General features: G+C 42.3%; 1 protein-coding gene across 1 annotated transcript in view; it reads right to left on the bottom strand.

Annotated features, from left to right (window-relative positions):
* Positions 1–20,135, bottom strand: part of GABBR2 (gamma-aminobutyric acid type B receptor subunit 2) — an 878,387-nt gene that overhangs the window by 562,476 nt on the left and 295,776 nt on the right. The window contains exon 3 of the mRNA XM_065399110.1: positions 1,515–1,685. Within this exon, the coding sequence (XP_065255182.1) occupies positions 1,515–1,685 (171 nt within the window). The remainder of the gene's footprint in view (positions 1–1,514; positions 1,686–20,135) is intronic.

The raw sequence follows: 20,135 nt of genomic DNA, 5'->3' as shown, positions 1-20,135 counted from the left end.
TTTTATTATTTGCATGAAACTGGAAGAAAAGGCAGAAGCTCCATATTAAACTGTAAGAGAAAAGGGTTACATTTTAGTGGTCCCAAGGAATCATGGCTCAGTGAGTTATACATAAGCCACTTGGATGCAAGTGAGGTGTTAACAGGATCTTTCACTACCTCAAGTTTAATACAGTGTGTGGCAATTAAATTGACCATCTGCACACAAAAGGTTGACACTTAACTCTCAAGAAGAATGAAAATGTCTTTAATTCAGTTATGTATAACATTCCTTTTGGATATGATCTCAGCAGAGGAAGAGGGAGAAACAGCATGTGTACACTAGGAAAAAAGTGTGGTTTTGTCATGTGCTACCTAATACATGTTAAAATCCTAGTGTAGAAAAGGCAGATGTGGAGGGTGACAGTTTATCTGAACCAGATAACATGTTAAAACCAAAATTTTCTTTGCCTACACTAGGATTTTAACATGTGTTAGCTAGCATTTTTTTCATAATGACGACAAGACCAGAGAGAGAGAAAGACGGAGCAGAGGGTTAACCCCCTCCAGGATCATAAGAAGTGAAGTACAGATAAGGGGAGTGAAAATAAAAGGGTGCAACTAGTTCTACCTCCTCATTCCCCTCTAGATCACAGCTTCTCAAGCATACACTTAGCACAAAAGCAGGTTTGGACACTAGATTTGCAAATGCACAAACTGATGCTAGAGGCTTAAATGTAGGAACAGGCTGAGCCTAGATTTGGCCTATGTACTAGCCAAACCAATAACCAAACAAAGATAAAATTCCTTCAAAAGTATATATACTTTACAAATCAAAAGAGTCAAATGAGGATGTAATTAGAACTCTAGGGCAATTTTTATTGCAAAAAGGTGTATTTTGTACTACAAGAGAGCTATATTGATGTCAAATTCTAGGCAGTCTTTACCTTATGTAGCTAGCTAATAGGTAAACCCTAGGTGGTTTTACCTTAAAGTACAAAATACACCTTTTTTGCAGTGAAGAAATAGCCTAAAATCTTGAAAGGTAGAACACTAGACATTGGGTAGAGCCCCGTGCAGGACTATTCTTTAATCCCACTCCCGCTATTATGGCAGCAGGTCCTGCAGGAGCTGTGGGATCCCAGTCCCACTGCAGTGCTCCACACTGAAGAAATTAGTTAAGGTTTCCAAACACTGATGGCTTGTCTACATAAAGGAATTTTTTGCAACAGTGTTGTTACAACAGAGTACAAATCCCCAGCAGAGAGATGCTGCACCTGTGCAAAGTAGAATAACTTGAACCAGTCTGAGCCTCACTTTACAACAGTGCATCACATCTACACTGCATCAGGATAGTTATACAAGTACCAAAATCCCTAACAGAAGCAGGCTTTAAGAACAGTAAATGCCACCTGGCAATAAAAACCAATGAGATTTAAACAATGGATGCATTTTTCCCATTAATGATGGAATTAGGTCCCTGAGCATTAAACATTAGAAACCACCATCTTATACTATTAGTAAAGCAGCTCTTACCTCAGAGAATCTTTGTACATCCTGGGTTAGAGTTCCCACCCTCTTCCATTGATAATATTTGAGTAACTTCAAAATCGCAGGATTCACTGCATTATCAGATGGCACTGTCCGGAAGAAATAAGGATATTTTTTCTTATCAGCTAACTCTGGGGTTGTTGCTGCAAATGAAAGCTGAAAAACAAAGAAATGGAAATCTCAATGAGTGAAATCTAATTGCTGGCCCCATAAGAAGCACAATTACACAAGAAGCATCAGAATTACTTGGTGTGCCTCCAGAGGAAAGATGCAAGGCAAAGTACATGAGGTGATGAATTATGGACATTTGGAGAGTTTTTGACTGTCTTATGTTAAAGAAATAACAAACCTATTTGAAATCTTGCTACCATCTTTTACTTTTCAGAAATAAACCTTTTCAACCTTGTCTACCTTTTAAAAAACAACACCATATATCCTATTAAAATCACAACATTATAGCCCATCTGCTACAAATTTAAGTTCATGACTCATTAAAGTTTTGAGAGGGTTGCACTACAAAATTCCCTGGGCCAGATTAACCACACCTATATTAAAAACCAGGGGCAAGAAGCTTTTGGGGAGAAAACCTCTGAAGAATCCCCTGTGGAAATCCCTCCAACTTCCCTCCACAAGGAAGGGTCCAGAGCCCACTGCCAATCCTGGGCACCACTCTGTGGCTTCAGTGGAAGTTGTGGGTGTGCAGAACATTTAAAAATAAAGCCATTTAGTTGTCTCCATGTGGATTCAGGTGTCTAAAGCCATGGAGGAAATCAACAGGCAGCCAAGATAAGCACTCAGAAGTCCCTGGCTCCGAATCTCCAAGTGTGTTAGTTAGACAATGGCTCTCTCTGGACTGTTGTATTAGGACAGAGCCAGATTGTCCCTGGCTCTTGCACAACTTTTAAAATTAGGCCACTTGCGTGCCTAAATGTGGAGTTAAATGACTAACGCCAGGCACACTTCTGGAAATGTTGGCTAAACCTCTCTGACTAAGTTTCTCCTCTGTAAATTGGAGCTGATACAGACTCACATCTCAGTGGGGGTTTTGAGAAGTAATGAGTAAATGTTTTTTAAAGTGCTTTGAAAACTAAGGCACTGGTTCAGAGCAATTCTAATTGACAGTGCTGAAAATGGCAGTTGGAGTCTATGTTCCCAATGTTGTCAACACCAATCATAGTATTGTAGTACTGGAAGGGATCTCGAGAGTCTTCTAGTCCAGTCTCCTGAACTCATGGCAGGACTAAATATTATCTAGACCATCCCTGACAGGTGTTTGTCCAACATGCTCTTAAAAATCTGCAATGATGGAGACTCCACAACCTTCCTAGGCAATTTATTCCAGTGCTTAACCACCCTGACAGTTAGGAAGTTTTTCCTAATGTTCAACCTAAACCATCCTTGCTGTAATTTAAGCCCATTGCTTCTTGTTCTATCCCTCAGAGGTTAAAGAGAACAATTTTTCTCCCTCCTCCTTGTAACAACCTTTTATGTACTTGAAAACGGTTATCATGTCCCATCTCAGTCTTCTATTCTCCAGACTAAACAAACCCAATTTTTTCAATCTTCCCTCAGAGGCCATGTTTTCTAGACCTTTAATCATTTTTGTTGCTGTTCTCTGGAATTTCTCCAATTTGTCCACATCTTTCCTGAAATGTGGCACCCAGAACTGGACACAATACTCCAGTTGAGGACAAATCAGCGTGGAGTAGAGCAGAATTACTTCTTGTGTCTTGCTTACAACACTCCTGCAAATGCATCCCAGAATGACGTTTGCATTTTTTGCAACAGTGTTACACTGTTGACTCATATTTAGCCTGTGATCCACTATGACCCCCAGATCCCGTTCTCCTTCGTAGGCAGTCATTTCCCATTTTGTATGTGTGCAACTGATTGTTCCTTCCTAAGTGGAGTACTTTGCATTTGTCCTTATTGAATTTCATCCTATTTTCTTCAGATCATTTCTCCAGTTTGGCCAGATCGTTTTGAATTTTAATTCTATCCTCCAAAGCAATTGCAACCCCTCCCAGCTTGGTATCGTCTGCAAACTTTATAAGTGTACTCTCAATGCAGTTAAACTTCTGTTAAAAATGGTAGGAAATTTAAAATAAATTGTCCAAGTATCAACAGGCCAGCTCCTTATCATCTGAGCTCTGAAGCAGCCCATTAATCCACCAACTCTCATCAGGGATGACAGAGGGGTAAAAAAAAAAAAAGAGGAGGAGGAGGAGGAGGAAAGAAATGAAAGGCTGCCTTCCTGACTGTGTATTACTTCAAGAGTGACACATTATATACCCGTCTCCTTTAAGAACCGAAGAGACAGCCTGGATTAAGAAGGCCTCTCAACTTCCTCTTGCACCTTTAAAAGGTTCGGGTTATTCCTCATACAGAGACTTTACTTACCCTCTGCAGGGTTGTCCAAATGCCCCTTGCCTCCCAACCATTCATATTTGTGTGCTACATTTGTGGATATCCTATTGGGTGTCTTATGCATCAATACCTATGATGACCTCATTTCTTTTTCTCAGACCCCATCTACCTTTCCCTGTACCTCCCCAGTCCTCCTCCTGCATCACCATTTCCCTGGATTCTAATTGCTATCCTCCTTCCCTGAGTCTCCTTAGTGCCCCTAACTTCCTTTCTGTCTCTCCCACAAGTTACCTTCTATCTGCTTTTCTTCTGCCCAACTTTCAACCTAATATTCCAACTTTCTCTTTCTTCTTTTCCTTTCTCACTTAAGGGGGGTTTTCTCCATCCCCTTAATGTCTCTATCTACCCTCAAACGAATCCCGAGCCACTTGCTGCACATTGGCACTGTTGTAGGGGCAGCGCACTCGTGTACACACTTAAGGGTGCCAGTTTCTACCTCCATGCATCAGGAAACAGCAGAACTGAGAAAGTCAAAAGAACCCTGCTGAATTGTCTGATGTGCAAAATTACTGCTGCTGAAAGGCAGCACAGTTTTGTGAATGACTTTCAGACAAACCATATGCAGCTGCTCAGCGGATAGTATATGTGGTACCTGTTTTGCCCCAGGCCTTCCCACCTACTTCCTGAAAATGCCCCTATTTCTGACATCCATGGGATACTTGTGGTTATTTTCTGCAGCAAGTTTAATACTCCAAATCTTCTGCCAAGAACATGCCTCTCAGGCTGCTGTCACCCATGCATGGCTTTTGAATCTCTTTATTTTAACAATCTGATAAAAATTGGTGCTCTCCGTATCATATAACAGAAGGGAACATATGGCACACAGTGGTTTATTTGTAGAAGAATCCATACAAAATTCACTGTTCTTATGCCAGAAGAATTTTTGGTTGATGCTGAAAAAAGCAACAGAAATTGTATAATGAGATCTTAATAAAACTGATCTTTCAGGCTCAGTAGAAGAGTGATAGAGCACAGGTGCAGTATATAAATGTATCCAAGCACACTATTAAGTACATTTGCGTTTTTTGACCATGCATTCTTTAAATTTGTTCCAGAAATATTATACTGATATTCAAAAAAAGAGATGGGTCTAAACCAAAACATCAGATCTAAATACTCCTGCATGTTAACAAAGATTGGATGTAGCTTGGAAGAGATAGGAGCCTGTCCCTAAACTCAGGAAAATAATGCTGCATTGGTTTGAATTTGGTCCATATTTGGGAGGTTATTTTCACAAACAGAAGGGCTACAAACTATTAACAAAAAAACAAAAAAACAATGTTAATGTTTGCAGAACTGGTTGGTTTACCCTCCATAGCTCACCAAGGAAAGTTTCCTGCTGCTCACTGGCTAGCAGCTGAGTGGATTTTTCAAGCCCTATACTACTATCCATTTAACACTGCACTGTGAAATATTCTAAATAATTAAAGCAAAGCTTCACCTATCAAAATTTATGAGCAAAGTACATTTTATGATTGTGTAGCCTTGATTTTCTTTTACGGCATTGATTGGCTTATTCGTTACTTCATAAAATTAAGTATTCTACCATGTGTCTACAAGTAATTAATTCAGAGAGCAAAGGAACGAAAGCGTGTGAAAAGAATTGTCCAGCTTCTCTGGTTTGCCGAGTAAAGTTAAACTTCCTTTAAGGTACTATACAAAAGAGTGCTATAGCTGTAAATGAAGACCTCCACATCAAGTTGAGAGAGAAAAGCTCTTCGAGTAAACAGGCCAGCATGAAAAGGCAGCTGACAGCTATGCTGTACAAAGCCTGATGACTGGAAGAGACTTCATTTGGGAATTAATTCAATATAAAAAACTAACAAAGAAAATAATATGGTTGTTCTTTAAGAAATAAAAGTTGTAGAGATTTTACAGCAACACAAATGAGGGGAGGAGCTGAGACAAGTTTCATACCCAGTGAGATGTGCCTGTCTAGAAGGAGTAGAGTACAAAGAAGCTTGGATCTGTCATGTTTCTTTTACCAGCAGGTATATATTGTGGACAAGGAAAGAACTAGATATGAGGAGGCTACTACTACTACAGGTGTAAGTAGTCATTGGGGGAAAAATACTACTCCATCCAACCATAGATGCACACAGTATATGTAGTGTATAAATAAACTATAATTAGGGCTGTCAATTAATCGCAAACTCACGCGATTAACACAAAAAATTAATCATGATTAAAAAAAGTAATCACAATTAATCGCACTTATAACAATAGAATACCAATTGAAATTTATTAAATATTTTTGGATGTTTTTCTACATTTTCAATATTTATTTCAATTACAAAACAGAATACAAAGTGCACAGTGCTCACTTTATATTATTATTTTTTATTAAAAATATATGCATTGTAAAAATAATAAACAAAAGAAATAATATTTTTCAATTCACCTCATACAAGTACTGAAGTGCAATCTCTTTATCGGGAAAGTGTAACTTACAAATGCAGGGTTTTTTTGGTTACATAACTGTACTCAAAAACAAAACAGTGTAAAACTTTAGAGCCTACAAGTACACTCAGTCCTACTTCTTATTCTGCCAACTGCTAAGACAAACAAGTTTGTTTACACTGACGGGAGATACTGCTGCCTGCTTCTTATTTACAATGTCACCTGAAAGTGAGAACAGGCATTCACATGGCACTTTTGTAGCCGGCATTGCAACGTATTTAGCATATCTGGCATGTAAACATTCAGATGTCCCTTCATGCTTTGGCCACCATTCCAGAGGACATGCTTCCATGCTGATGATACAAATTAAATGCAGTCTCCATTTTATTAAATTTGTGACTGTACTCTTTGGGGGGAGAATTGTAGTGTCTCCTGCTCTGTTTTACCCACATTCTGCATATATTTCATGTTATAGCAGTCTCGGATGATGACCCAGCACATGTTGTTCGTTTTAAGAATATTTTCACTCCAGATTTGACAAAACGCAGAGAAGGTACCGATGTCAGATGTCTAAAAATAGCTACAGCACTTGACCCAAGATTTAAGAATCTGAAGTGCTGTCCAAAATCTGAGAGGGATGAGGTGTGGAGCATGCTTTTAGAAGTCTTAAAAGAGCAACACTCTGATGCGGAAACTACAGAACCCAAACCACCAAAAAAGAAAATCAACCTTCTTCTGGTGGCATCTGACTCAGATGATGAAAATGAACATGCGTCAGTCCGCACTGCTTTGGATTGTTATCAAGTAGAACCCATCATCCGCATGGAAGCATGTCATCTGGAATGGTGGTTGAAGCATGAAGGGACATATGAATCTTTAGTGCATCTGGCATGTAAATATCTTGCAACACCAGCTACAAGAGTGCCATGTGAATGCCTGTTCTCACTTTCAGGTGACATTGTAAACAAGAAGCAGGCAGCAGCATCTCCTGCAAATTGTAACCAACCTTGTTTGTCTGAGAGATTGGCTGACCAAGAAGTAGGACTGAGTGGACGTGTAGGCTCTAAAGTTTTACATTGTTTTATTTTGAATGCAGGTTTTTTTATACTTAATTCTACGTTTGTAAGTTCAATTTTAATGATAAAGAGATTGCACTACAGTACTTGTATGAAGTGAATTGAAAGACATATTTTTTTGTTTTTACAGTGCAAATATTTGTAATAAAAATAAATATAAAATGAGCACTGTACACTTTGTATTCTGTGTTGTAATTTAAATTAATATATTTGAAAATGTAGTAAACATCCAAAATATTTAAAATAAATGGTATTCTATTGTTGTTTAACAGCGTGATTAATCGCGATTAATTTTTTTAATTGCTTGACAGCCCTAAATGTAATACGAGCATTTCAATTAGAAAGGCATTTTCCTTCACCCTCCTTTTCAAAGGACTAACAGGGTTTCATTTAAGTGATATAATGACATAAACTGTGACAACCCCTAGTTCAGATGAGTCTTGGAGCATAAGAATGATGTTTAGGGACCTTTCTTCCAAGCCTCATGGGATCCACAGGTTGTGTCAATCTATATCATCATGTCGTTTAAATTAAACCTAGTTAGATGTGTGAAGGAACAACCGTTGTACTAATATCACAGTCCAAATATTTAGTTCAAAAATGGCATATAACCATTAATGAATAGCATCTCACAGGAAAAAACTGCTTTTACTAGTTTGATTTTTGGGATAGGCAAACTAGTTTAATCCATCATATTAACACACACGAGAATATACAGAACGGAAGTCATCAATTTAGTCTACTATTATTTGCTTCAGTTAACTGAAGAAAAGTTTGGAACTCAAAACTCCATATATTCTAATTAAAATGACATCAATCATAACTGGCCGAAGAAGTCTGATATGAGCAGGGAAGACAGACCGTGGGATTAAAAGGAAGGAAAACACTAGAGATAATCTAATCACATGGGAAGGTTAGTAAAGATAGCAACAGTGTTAATGAATGGATAAGTATATTGTAGAGTTTGCCATTGAACAAGCTGTGTGTGCTATTAAATAGTTACGTTAAAATTGATACTTACAATAAAAATATTAAGAAGTTTGCTAAAAATTGAAAAGAAATTATAACTCTACTGTAAGAAAACACCTGTGAGGGAAAATGAACAAATCAATTATAAATGAGATTGGGTGGAATGAACATCTTCCTTTTGTATAACAATAGAACAAAGAGAGTGATCATGCTTTTTCACAACATTATGTCTTGGTCAGACTTTAAATTAGAACCCCTACAGAAGAGGTGCACTATCTATTAATCATTATTAATGACATTGTTAATGGATAAAGTTTGAATGTAGATAAATGCATATTCCTCCTGCATTGACTATCCAGTGTCTGACACTAGCTATTCATAAATGTTTACAATTGTGGAGATCTATATTTAAAGGTGACTGGCCAAGTTTTTTCAAGTTTGTTCACTTTTTCATTTTATGACTTTTAGTATAAAGATTAACTTCTGCTTTATTTAGTTTTATCAAACCCCCTTCTTTCATGATTTTTAAAATAGCAGCTATTTTCCCTCTCCCCCACAACTTGCCCATCTTATGGAAAAACATTAGTGAGAGGGATTTAAACTCTTCCTCCTCCTGTCCTTACTAGTATTGCAAACCAAGCAGATAGCTTTTATCATATTATCTTTACCCATACATATTTATACATTGCTACACTGTTTTGCTAAATGTGCCTCCCAGTTCAGAGAGAGTGGGAGAGGAATAATTCATGAACAAGGAGCAGTTTAGATCATAACACAGTGATAAATATGTCCACGGACTTTGTGATGTCACTATTTCACAGAAAACAAAATTACATGAGATGCTGAGGCTAATGAGGGTACCCAAAAAGCAAATTTCAAGGAGGAATAAAAGACAGACAAAAAGTTCTGTTTGTATGTATGAGTACACACACACACACACACAGCTTAACATATATGCTAACTGGAGTACTCAAAATATTCAAAAAGCTTTGTAGGTCACCTTTAAAAAGCTTTATTTGGAAAGTCTAGGTACTAGAGAGAGCAGCTGGAGGTTTGAGCAATTGCTAGTAATAAAGTGTGGAGATTAGAAGCCAGGTGTAACAGATGTGATTGAGCAAACTCTACTGAGAGACAAGCAGAAGGCTTCAAAGAGGGAAAAACAGAGTTTAAAACTTTCAGCAAGACAGGAAGACATCATTCAAAGTGGAATATAGACTGAGTGCCAAAGGAATCACAGTAGGGCTAGATTCACAAAGGTACTTAGGTGCCTAAATGCCTCTGTAGGCATCTCAGTCCTACTATTAGGCAGCACTGATGTTCACCAAACCACTTCTCAGCTACCACATAACCCTGTAGGTGCCCAAGTCCTTATAGGCCCTTAAATCCTGATATTTCCCCACAGTTAATGAGCTGCGTGGAGCCCTACCTCATGCCTAAGCTCTGGGAGGACTCTCAAACTAGGCATTCCCCTACTTCTCTTCTGAGCAGGGCCTGAGCCAGTCGGCATGTTCAGCACACACCTAACCTGCCACAAAAGACAGCTGTGGCATACAGGAATTTTGAGGGTTGGCTGGCTTGCATGTATGTGTATCAAAATACCCAACAGCCTGGGAAGTTAGAGCACTCACCTGCAGGATCACCACAAGGGGGGAGCAGAAGGAGCAGAGCCCCTACTGTGCTCCTGACCCATTCAGTAGGATTTTGTCCCCCGGCTGTAGTGGTGCTGCTGTTGCAGCCTCAGAGGCAGTGTGGTGCAGTGCTGATGGGTCTCCTCTGCCCATAGAGAACAGGCGCAGAGGAGACACTCAAGCTGCTACTGCTGCTGGCTAGTGGGGGTGGTGCAGCCTCTCCGGGGCTGCCTGCACACTGCCTGTAGGAAAGTGGGGATGCCGACGAGTCAGATCTGGTTCTGAGGGCACCTTGTGGGGGCATGCCAAGGAGCTGGCTCTGGGGGTGTCATGGGGGAGGGGGCAGTGGTGGCCTGGGGAAAGGCACTGCCACTGCCAGGCCTGTTATAATGCGCAGCCTGTACAGGTCCCATAGGACCCTGACCTCTGGCGCCAGAGCCGATACTATTCAGTAAAATGTTGGGAAACATTTGGTATGGTTTTTAAACTTCACCCCTCCTGGTTGAGAACCCAAGTGGCTGCTGCTCACCTGGGCTGTGGGAGACTGCATTAAAGTCCATGCCCCAACCTCAGCATGTCTCCCACCTCCCAAGTGAGTGCCCTAATCACTGGGCTATTGGCTACCAAGGGGAACATGGATCCCTCTCTCATTTATCACAAAAAAGGACTGTCCTGGCTTAAGGGCCTAACACCAAGAGGGGCTTATGGCTAAGAATCCTGTGTGCCTTCCTCTGGTCTGTCAGTTAAGTACCTATGGCCCAATCAGGTTAGATACCTAAGTCCCTTTGTGGCACTGGGCCCTGCGTCTCACTCTTCTCCTCAGCATTTCACTCCTATTGGGTTAGGCAGCTCCCCACTTAGCTTGTTGGCTTCTGAGAATCATTTTTGCCTACCTCTCTCCATCCGATGCCTGGGGAGACTAAGTGCCTAATTTGGGTCTATTGTGTATTTGGTTGTCGTGGTAATAGAATCTTGTGTTGCTATGGCAACTGAGTTAGATTATTAGGGGATAGCCCAGCCAGTTTTGGCTGGCTGTTGGTTAGTTCTGTGTGTAGAAATAAATGGCTGCTCCAAGGTTTACAGCTCTCTGTGTCTCCAGTTGTTGGTGTCACTAGGCATCACCCTAGGTAACTCGGGGGGGTGGAAGACCACGAGAGTCGATGAAGCCCCCCCCGCTCTAGGCCAAAGTGAACCAAAGCCCCTGCATGTTAAACTTTACTAACCTCACAGGCCAGCAGCTGGGAAGCGGTAGTGATAAGGGAAACCTACATGCTTCTAGCTGAAGGACAAGATTACTTGCAGAAAGGAACAGTGCGAACAAGCTACACAGCCAAGGTCGTTTAATGTAACTACTGCAGAGGGAGGAAGGGGGAGGAAGGGGGGGAGGTAGGGAAGGGAAAAAAAAGAATAAAAAGGAAAAACTGCTTGTCTCAGTGCGCTTGATTTGAGACATGCTGGTCTCCTAGTGCCTATTCAGAGCTTTTGAATAAACTTTGTCTGCTTCTCCACTCTGGTGTGTTCATTGGCGCGAAGCACACCGGGCAACGAACCCCGCTGTTGCCCCCTCGGGCCCTCTGTGCCGGCAACACAGTGATTTCTTCCTAAAACTGTTGCCCCCAAGGATATAACAACGTGGCGACGAGGGTGGGATATCTGTGCTGCCCCAGCAACAGAAGGAAGTAGAAGTTAAGGTACAAAAAAAACAACAAACAAACCTTGTTTGCTGCGGGAAGGGGCTGAGAACTGGCTTGTTTGCACTGACTGTGCAAACTGAAACTAAAATTATGGCTACACTTACAGGGCCACTGGAACCTTTTGAGGAGACTATAGTGCAATGGCATGTGTATACTGAGCATTTTGAGCTTTTTGTTATTGCAAGTGACATTACAGAAGAGAAGAAGGTGCCAATATTCTTAAGTGTTGTAGGGGCTAAGACCTACTCCCTGCTATGCAGCTTACTACACCCTGTTAAGCCAGAGACTAAATCTTATAGTGACATTGTGGAAATCCTGGGGTCCCATTTTTTCTCCAAAACCACTGGTAATTGCTGAAAGATATAGGTTCCACAAAAGAGACCAGAAAGAAGACGAAACAGTTGTACAATTTGTAGCAACTTTGAGAAAGCTTGCAGAACACGGTGAATTTAAGGAGATGTTAAATGATGCCCTACGTGACAGGTTAGTGTGTGGCCTGCACAGTGAAGCTATACGGAAGCGCCTATTGACAGAGGCTCAGCTTACCTTACAGAAGGCTATTGATATTGCTGTCTCCATGGAACTGGCTACAAAGGAGGCACAATCCATCGGTGCATCTCCTAGGGTGCATAAGATGTCACAAGAACCTACGCACAAAACTGTGGGGAGTTAGGATTGTTACCGCTGTGGTAAGCCGGGTCACCCTGCGTCAAAATGCTGGTGTAAGGACCTGTGTCGACACTGTGGCAAAAAGGGACATATTGCGTGTGCCTGTAAACAAAAGAAAAAGAGGCCTGTGGTATGGCCGACCAAAAAGGGAAATCTGCATACCCTAGAGCAGACCCAAGATGACCAAGGAGACACCTCATCACAAAAAGAAGAGCCACTCCACGTTTTGTCTTTGGCAGTGGGCTCACATGAATACTAGGTAACCCCGTTGTTGGACGGCAAACCTATACGCATGGAACTGGACACCGGTGCAGCTGTTTCGCTCGTCTCAGAGACTGTTTATAAAGAAAAGCTACAGCATCTTCCTCTTAAAGCAACTAAAACAGTGCTGAAGACATATACGGGAGAAGCTGTGCCCATGTTGGGCACTACTGATGTTAAGGTGGAGCTCAATGGACAGGCTGCTAAATTGCCACTTTTTGTGGTGAGAGGTAATTACCCAGCCTTAATGGGTAGGTCTTGGCTTAGGAAGATCCAGCTGAATTGGGCAGAAGTGCACCGAGTGACTAAAGAAGAAACCGGTCTGACCACTATACTAAGGAAACATGCTGCTGTTTTTGGAGAGGATCTGGGAAGTATGAAGAGAATCACTGTGACATTGAACATTAAACCTGACAGTCAACCAAAATATCTGAAAGCCAGAATGGTGCCATATGCCATCAGGCCGAAGGTTGAAGCGGACCTGGAGCGCCTGGTCACAAATGGAGTCCTAATACCAGTTACCCATAGCCCATGGGCAACTCCTATTGTTCCAATAGTGAAGAAAGATGGCTCCCTCCGGATTTGTGGTGATTTTAAAGTCACTGTCAACCCAGTGTTGTGTGCAGAGCAATACCCGCTTCCCTGCATCGATGACCTCTTCGCAGGCCTGGCTGGGGGACAAAAGTTCAGTAAGATTGATCTGAGTCAAGCGTATTTACAGATGCACGTTGATGAAAAGTCCCAAGAGCTGTTGACTATTGTGAGGCATAAGGGGCTTTATCTATACTGTCGCCTACCCTTCGAAATAACATCTGCTCCCGCCCTGTTCCAGAGGGCTATGGACTAGATCTTGTGTGGCTTGCCAGGAGTCCAGTACTATCTGGATGACATCCTGGTCACTGGAAGGAATGAGGAGGATCACCTAAAGAATTTAAAGGCTACCCTACAAAGACTGTAAGTGTATGGACTGCGAATCCGCAAAGACAAGTGTGAATTCTCCCAGCCCCCTGTTGAATATTTGGGACACATCATTGATGCTACAGGTCTTCGTAAGGCCCTGCCAAAGTTAAGGCTATTGTGGAGGCTCCCCCTCCTCGAAATGTTAGCCAGCTTCGCTCGTTTCTAGGACTATTGAGCTATTATGGAAAGTTCATCTCACAGTTAGCCACACTGCTAAAACAACTTCACGAACTCCTTGGGCAGAACAAGGCCTGGAACTGGACTGAAGCCTGTGATGTTGCATTTAACAAAGCTAAGGATGCATTGCTAAATTCTGAAGTTCTGACGCACTTTGATCCATCCTTACCCCTACAGTTGGCTTGCGATGCGTCCCCTTATGGAGTGGGAGCAGTCGTGTCACACATTATGCCTTCGGGAGAAGAGAGACCTATTGCTTTTGCTTCACGCACTCTAAGCAAAGCAGAAACTAACTATGCCCAAATCGAACTTGAGGCATTGGGAATCGTTTTCGGAATTCCAAAGTTTCATCAGTACCTGTTCGGATGGAAGTTTACTCTTCTCACAGACCATCGACCTCTGACTTCAATTTTTGGACCCCACACAGGCATTCCTCCATTAGCCGCTAGTCGTATGCAACGGTGGGCATTGTTGCTTTCCACGCACACATATGAAATCAAATATCGGAAATCCACTCTGCATGGCAATGCGGATGGTCTCTCAAGGTTGCCTTTGCCAGTCAACCGTCGAGATATTGCCCAGAAGGAAATCTTTTACTTTGAACAGGTAGAGAATACACCCATCACCGCTATTCAGGTAAAGAAGGCAACTCGAGTTGACCCAGTATTATCCCAGGTTATGCACAGAACATCTCAACGAACCTCTCTGGTCTCACCCGACCTTGTTACCTACATGTCCAGGAGGACGGAGTTATCAATCCAATCTGATTGTTTGTTGTGGGGGAGACGTGTCATTATCCCACCACCACTGAGATCACAGATGTTAGAACAGCTCCATTCCGGTCACTGTGGAATAGTGCACATGAAGGAAATTGCACAAAGCTATTTTTGGTGGCCTGGATTGGACAGTGCTATTGAAGAGAAGGCAAGAGCTTGTATGTCATGTCAGGGTATGAGGAATGCACCCCAGTGGGCACCCCTACATCCATGGGACTGGCCTGAAAACCCGTGGCAACGTATTCACGTTGACTTCGCTGGCCCCCTTGAAGGAAGCATGTTCTTGGTGGTGGTAGATGCCCATTCTAAATGGCCAGAAGTCTCTGTAATGCAGTCCACTACTGCAGAGAGTACTATCCAAAAACTACAAGGACTCTTTAGTTGTTTCGGTCTCCCAGAACAACTTGTGAGTGACAACAGACCGCAGTTCATCTCTCAGGAGTTTCAAAAGTTTATGAAGGCAAATGGGATACACCACATCACTTCAGCACCATATCATCCATCCACCAGTGGATTAGCTGAAAGTTTTGTGCAGACAATGAAACAAGCTTTGAAATCGGCAAGGGGACAATTATCCATTCAAAAGCATCTGGACACCTTCTTACTATCCTACAGAAACACACCTCCTGCTACGACCAAGGCATCCCCAGCCTTTCTAATGATGGGACGACAACTGCACACTTGCTTTGATCTGCTGAAACCTTCTGAACCCCGACAAATTGTGCAACGTCAGCAGCAAGATCAAGTCATCAGGTGTGCACCCAGAGCAAAAGACCGAACCTTTAGCCCGGGACAGCCGGGTTTGGCTCAGAATTATACTTCTGGAGCTAAATGGGTCCCTGCCACTGTCATTGCTCAAATGGGACCTGTTTCCTACACAGTCCGGACTGCAGAGGATCTCACCTGGCGGCGACATGTAGATCAGCTGCTGCCAGGTCATACCAGTCCTCAGGATACATCTTCAGTTGAGTTGCCTGACTTCACCACCTCTGGCGAGACACCGAATCAAGAGTCACCTGTTCCTGACTTTTCCCCTCCATTACTGCCAGCGGCAGAGATACCCCTTTGCCCGGCATAAGCTGATACCCCATCCTCACCCATTCGCCCTATGAACCCTGAGCCCATTGTCAGGCCCGCGCCCCAGACACTTTCGGGTGCAACAACACCAGAAGTCCGCCGTAATCCACCTAGAGACAGAAGGCCTCCTCGTCGGCTGGATCTTTAGCTAGGGCGAACCCACACTTACGGGGCAAAATAATCCCCGGGGATTAGCCGGGAATGGAGGCAGTCTACCCTCCTTCTCTAGTTTAGTGTTTGTTTTATTTAGGGGACATTCTTATTAAGGGGGGAGGAATATGTTGTGTATTTGGTTGTCGTGGTAATAGAATCTTGTGTTGCTATGGCAACTGAGTTAGATTATTAGGGGATAGCCCAGCCAGTTTTGGCTGGCTGTTGGTTAGTTCTGTGTGTAGCAATAAATGGCTGCTCCAAGGTTTACAGCTCTCTGTGTCTCCAGTGATTTCTTCCTAAAACTGTAGCCCCCAAGGATATAACAGGGTCTGTCAATTCCACTTGGCAGCAGAGCACCTAGGAGTTAGGCATTGCAACAGCTTTTCACTAATGCAACTTCCTTTGTTTTGAAGCTATGCGAGGACCTGGTTCCAATGAGCAGCTGAACTGCTGTGTCTCATTGCTAATAATAAGGGGGTAAAACTGAGGCAAGTTTTAAGAGTTCATCTCACCCCAGGAGCTGGAAGTGAGTAACAAACAGAAGTTCCTGACTGAATTCAAAGAGGAAGAAGAACAGACAGGATCCAACAAGTCAAGAAACATCATTTATTTAAGAAAGAAAGAAAGAAAGAAAGAAAGAAAGAAAGAAAGAAAGAAAGAAAGAAAGAAAGAAAGAAAGTGAAGCAGAATGGATTCTGAAGAATCTGGAGCACTCCAGTGTGGAAGAAATACAAAGTTCCAATTTGTGAACCTCATGTGAATAAATAGTGTTAATCCAATGTTATTCCACTGAAGTCAGTGGTGTCACTCTGGCCGTACATAGTGTACGCAACAGCAGAACTTGACCCACTGAGAGAAACCAGGGAAGTAAAATCAATCGTAACAAAGTGAGAGAGTATGAGAACATGATAGATTGAGACTACAGTTGGGATGGATATACATGTGGATGCAGTTAGAGTTGGTGGATTTTTTGGCCACAAAGTTTGATCAAAAGATTGAAGTGTTCAGCAGAAAGCATACATTTCTATCAAAAAATTGTTGAAAACCCAATTTTCTGTCAAAAAACACTTTTGATGGAAAAATGTCAACCATCCCTAGATACAATAAGATGAAAGAATGGAGCAACAAGGAAGAGTAGAAAAGAACAATTTGCACTGGCATGAGGGTGGGATGGGAGCAAAAACCAGCAGTATGACACTAACCTTTAGAAAACAGAATTTAAAATAAAACTAAGGTACTTAATACTAAAGATCCTGAAGTCAAAACTAAGGAAATTAAAATGCTTACATTAAAATGCAGCATTAACTTGAACACACTATAAGAGTCATATCCTTCAACAAAACAGGAAACACACAGGCAATGGGGCAAAGTATGGTTAAACCAGAAGCTCCAGAGTTTATTTGAACCAAAGAGATATCTTTCATCAAACACTCAAAAGTTAGGAAATGACAGAACTGAGGTTTCCTGTGCATTATGATACAGTCTTTAATTACATGGTCACATATTATTTTGTGCACAGGAACCCTGCCCTGTTCAGTGCACGGGATAAACCTGGATCCTGAATCAGGGTTGTGGAGGCAAGAAGTCTTGTCTGCAGGACCTATGTCTCATTTGCTGCAGAAGTTGGAAGATGTGTTATGAATGAGGCAGGGGACTGCAGGAAGAGAAAGGAGGGTCTCATGGTTAAGGCAGTTAAATGATGCCCTGGAGAATCAGATTCTATCCTTGTCTGTACCACAGAGATACTGTATGATGCTAGTCAAGTCACTTAAACCAAACATTTCACAGGTGGTCACTAATTGTGTTTCTCATTTTCTGGCAGCCTGACTTGAGGTCTGATTTGCAGAAGTCTTGAATACTCACAGCTGCACCTAAAGTCAATGGCAGAACCTAAAGTCAATGGTGCTGACTCTCCGGGGCTGCCTGCATACTGCCTGTAGGAACCCGTAAAGTGCTATATAATGCGAAGTACTCTGATAAAAGAAGTCCCAGGCATCACCAGCTGGGCATCAAAATTTAACAAATCCTCCTGATTATAATCTTTCAATGCCTGCAAAATGAAGATAATACCACCCCCTCACCTCATGAGGGTTTTATGAAAATAAATTAATTTTTGAACACTCAGATACTCTAGTGATGAGCACTATAGAAAAGCCCATGGGGAAATTAATAATTCTGTCTTTAGAGCAGGGTTTGTCTCGTGCAGTGGTTCTCAAACTTTTGTACTGGTGACCCCTTTCACATAGCAAGCCTCTCAGTGCGACCTCCCCTTATAAATTAAAAACACTTTTTAAAATATTTAACACCATTATAACTGCTGGAGGCAAAGTGGGGCTTGGGGTGAAGGTTGTCAGCTCGCGACCCTCCATGTAATAACCTTGTGATCCCCTGAGGGGTCCCGACCCCCAGTTTGAGAACCCCTGGTCTAGTGTGCAGTAAATAACGCCTCAGGCCACACATTGAGCAATTAGGATAAAACAACGGGTCCTTTGATCTAAGGGTCTGTTCAACCAGGGCCAGCTCCAGGAACCAGCTAAGGAAGCAGGTGCTTGGGGCGGCCAATACAAAGGGGCGGCACTCCGTCCGGTATCGGGGCGGCACCTCCTGGTCTTTGGCAGGAATTTGGCGGCGAGTCCCTCAGTCCCTCTCTTCCTCTTTGAGCTGCCGCCGAAGAGGAAGAGAGGGAGCGAAGGACCCGCCGCTGAATTGCCGCTAAAGAATCAAGTGGCACGATTGAGCTGCCGCCGATCGGCTTTTTTTTTTTTCTTCTGCCACTTGGGGCGGCAGAAAAGCTGGAACCATCCCTGTGTTCAACGTACATACAGCAGCAGTGTTTTAAAAAAGCAAAAAAAAAATGTTATGATTGTGTGGAAGGCACTTAAGAGTTAATATTGTGGGTCACACTAGATCTGGATATAGTGCTGACTGCTCTCTGTGGTGTTCAATAATCACTCAAGCCAAGAGGTCTGACAGAGGTCTGACAGAGAACTCCAACATTGTATGTTCAGGATTGCGTAACATGAGACTCTGCATAACACAACAATCAGTCCCCACACTTTACTGCATCACTTCCAAGTTACCACTAATAAAGCACTTCTCTCTCTTGCAACTGTCCCTGCCGGCCTACAAGAAAATATGGTGTCACAACTGTATGGATCTTGCCTCCAGCAGGAGGAGAAAACAAAGGAAAAGTGCAAGACAGCAGAATAAGTGAAACTCCTCTAGAGCGGGTGGGGGGTTCTTTTCCTTCACCCTCAACACTGGAGCGGCTTCCCAAAATATGCCTGCTCCAAATACTTGGAGACCAAGCTGTCCCTCAGCAAGTGGAGCAGCTCTGAGTGACTGCACTTCTCCAGTAGGCAAGGGAATGGGCAAGAGCATCCAATCAGATGGGATTGCTCTATAGACTGGGGTTTTCCCTGCAGACTATTTGAAAACCCCTAGTCTGAAGAAAATCTGTAGAGTTGACAGTTCTTTTTTTTTTTAACCCCCATTTACCTCCCCTTCAGCCTGGGGCTTTACCTCTGACATCAGTGCTTGTTAACAAGAGTGAGGGGTACTAATTAAATTCCCTCACAGTCATTACCCTTTCCCTGGCCAGAAAAAGGAATATGGATAGGTAGAAAAAAGGGTTTGAGGTACATTTTGTTGGGGAACATAATGTTTTTTATGAGCATGCAAAATGTAATAAATGCTTCCAAGAACCAGGTGAAATTTCAGACAACTTCCTAACAGATGTTCATAGACTGGCAAAGCATTGTACAGGCAGAACACTCTCAGAAGAAATAGTAAGGGACAGAACTGTGGAAGACAATCACTTCTGGAAATGTCTACTTTTAGAACCTGACCCTGCTAAAATGATTACATGAGTATGAAAGCATGAAATATAAGACAGCAGCAACATCTATCCCGGGAAAATATCAAAGGGGAACCCGAAGGAGCAAATTTAGATGTTAAAAGGTTCCACATAAAAGCTCAAAAAGAAATGCACAGCAGATCACTGGTGCCACTGTGACAAAAGACTTATAGGGCAGGTGAATGGAAAACTACATTTGGAAGATGCTGTAAGACACCTGCCATATATTTGGAAAACATGCCCAGTTTGAGAAGCTGAGTGCAATAATTTCACAGACAAGGACATTATGTAGATCTTCAAAGCAGGTGGAAGCAATACAGAATGATAAACAACAACAGGTAGGGGAGATAATTTTCCTTGACAAGTCATCCACGTGGATATGGGTGATTCATAGTATAGTCAAGATGGTTGTCACTGTGGGTCTTGTATCCAGTTTTAAAACGGTCCTTTTTACTATTCATATCATGTGTGACTATGCATGAA

The sequence above is a fragment of the Emys orbicularis genome, chromosome 2, assembly GCF_028017835.1.
Source record: "Emys orbicularis isolate rEmyOrb1 chromosome 2, rEmyOrb1.hap1, whole genome shotgun sequence".
In the NCBI taxonomy this organism is placed as follows: domain Eukaryota; kingdom Metazoa; phylum Chordata; order Testudines; family Emydidae; genus Emys; species Emys orbicularis.
This window is presented reverse-complemented; position numbering and strand designations above follow the sequence as displayed.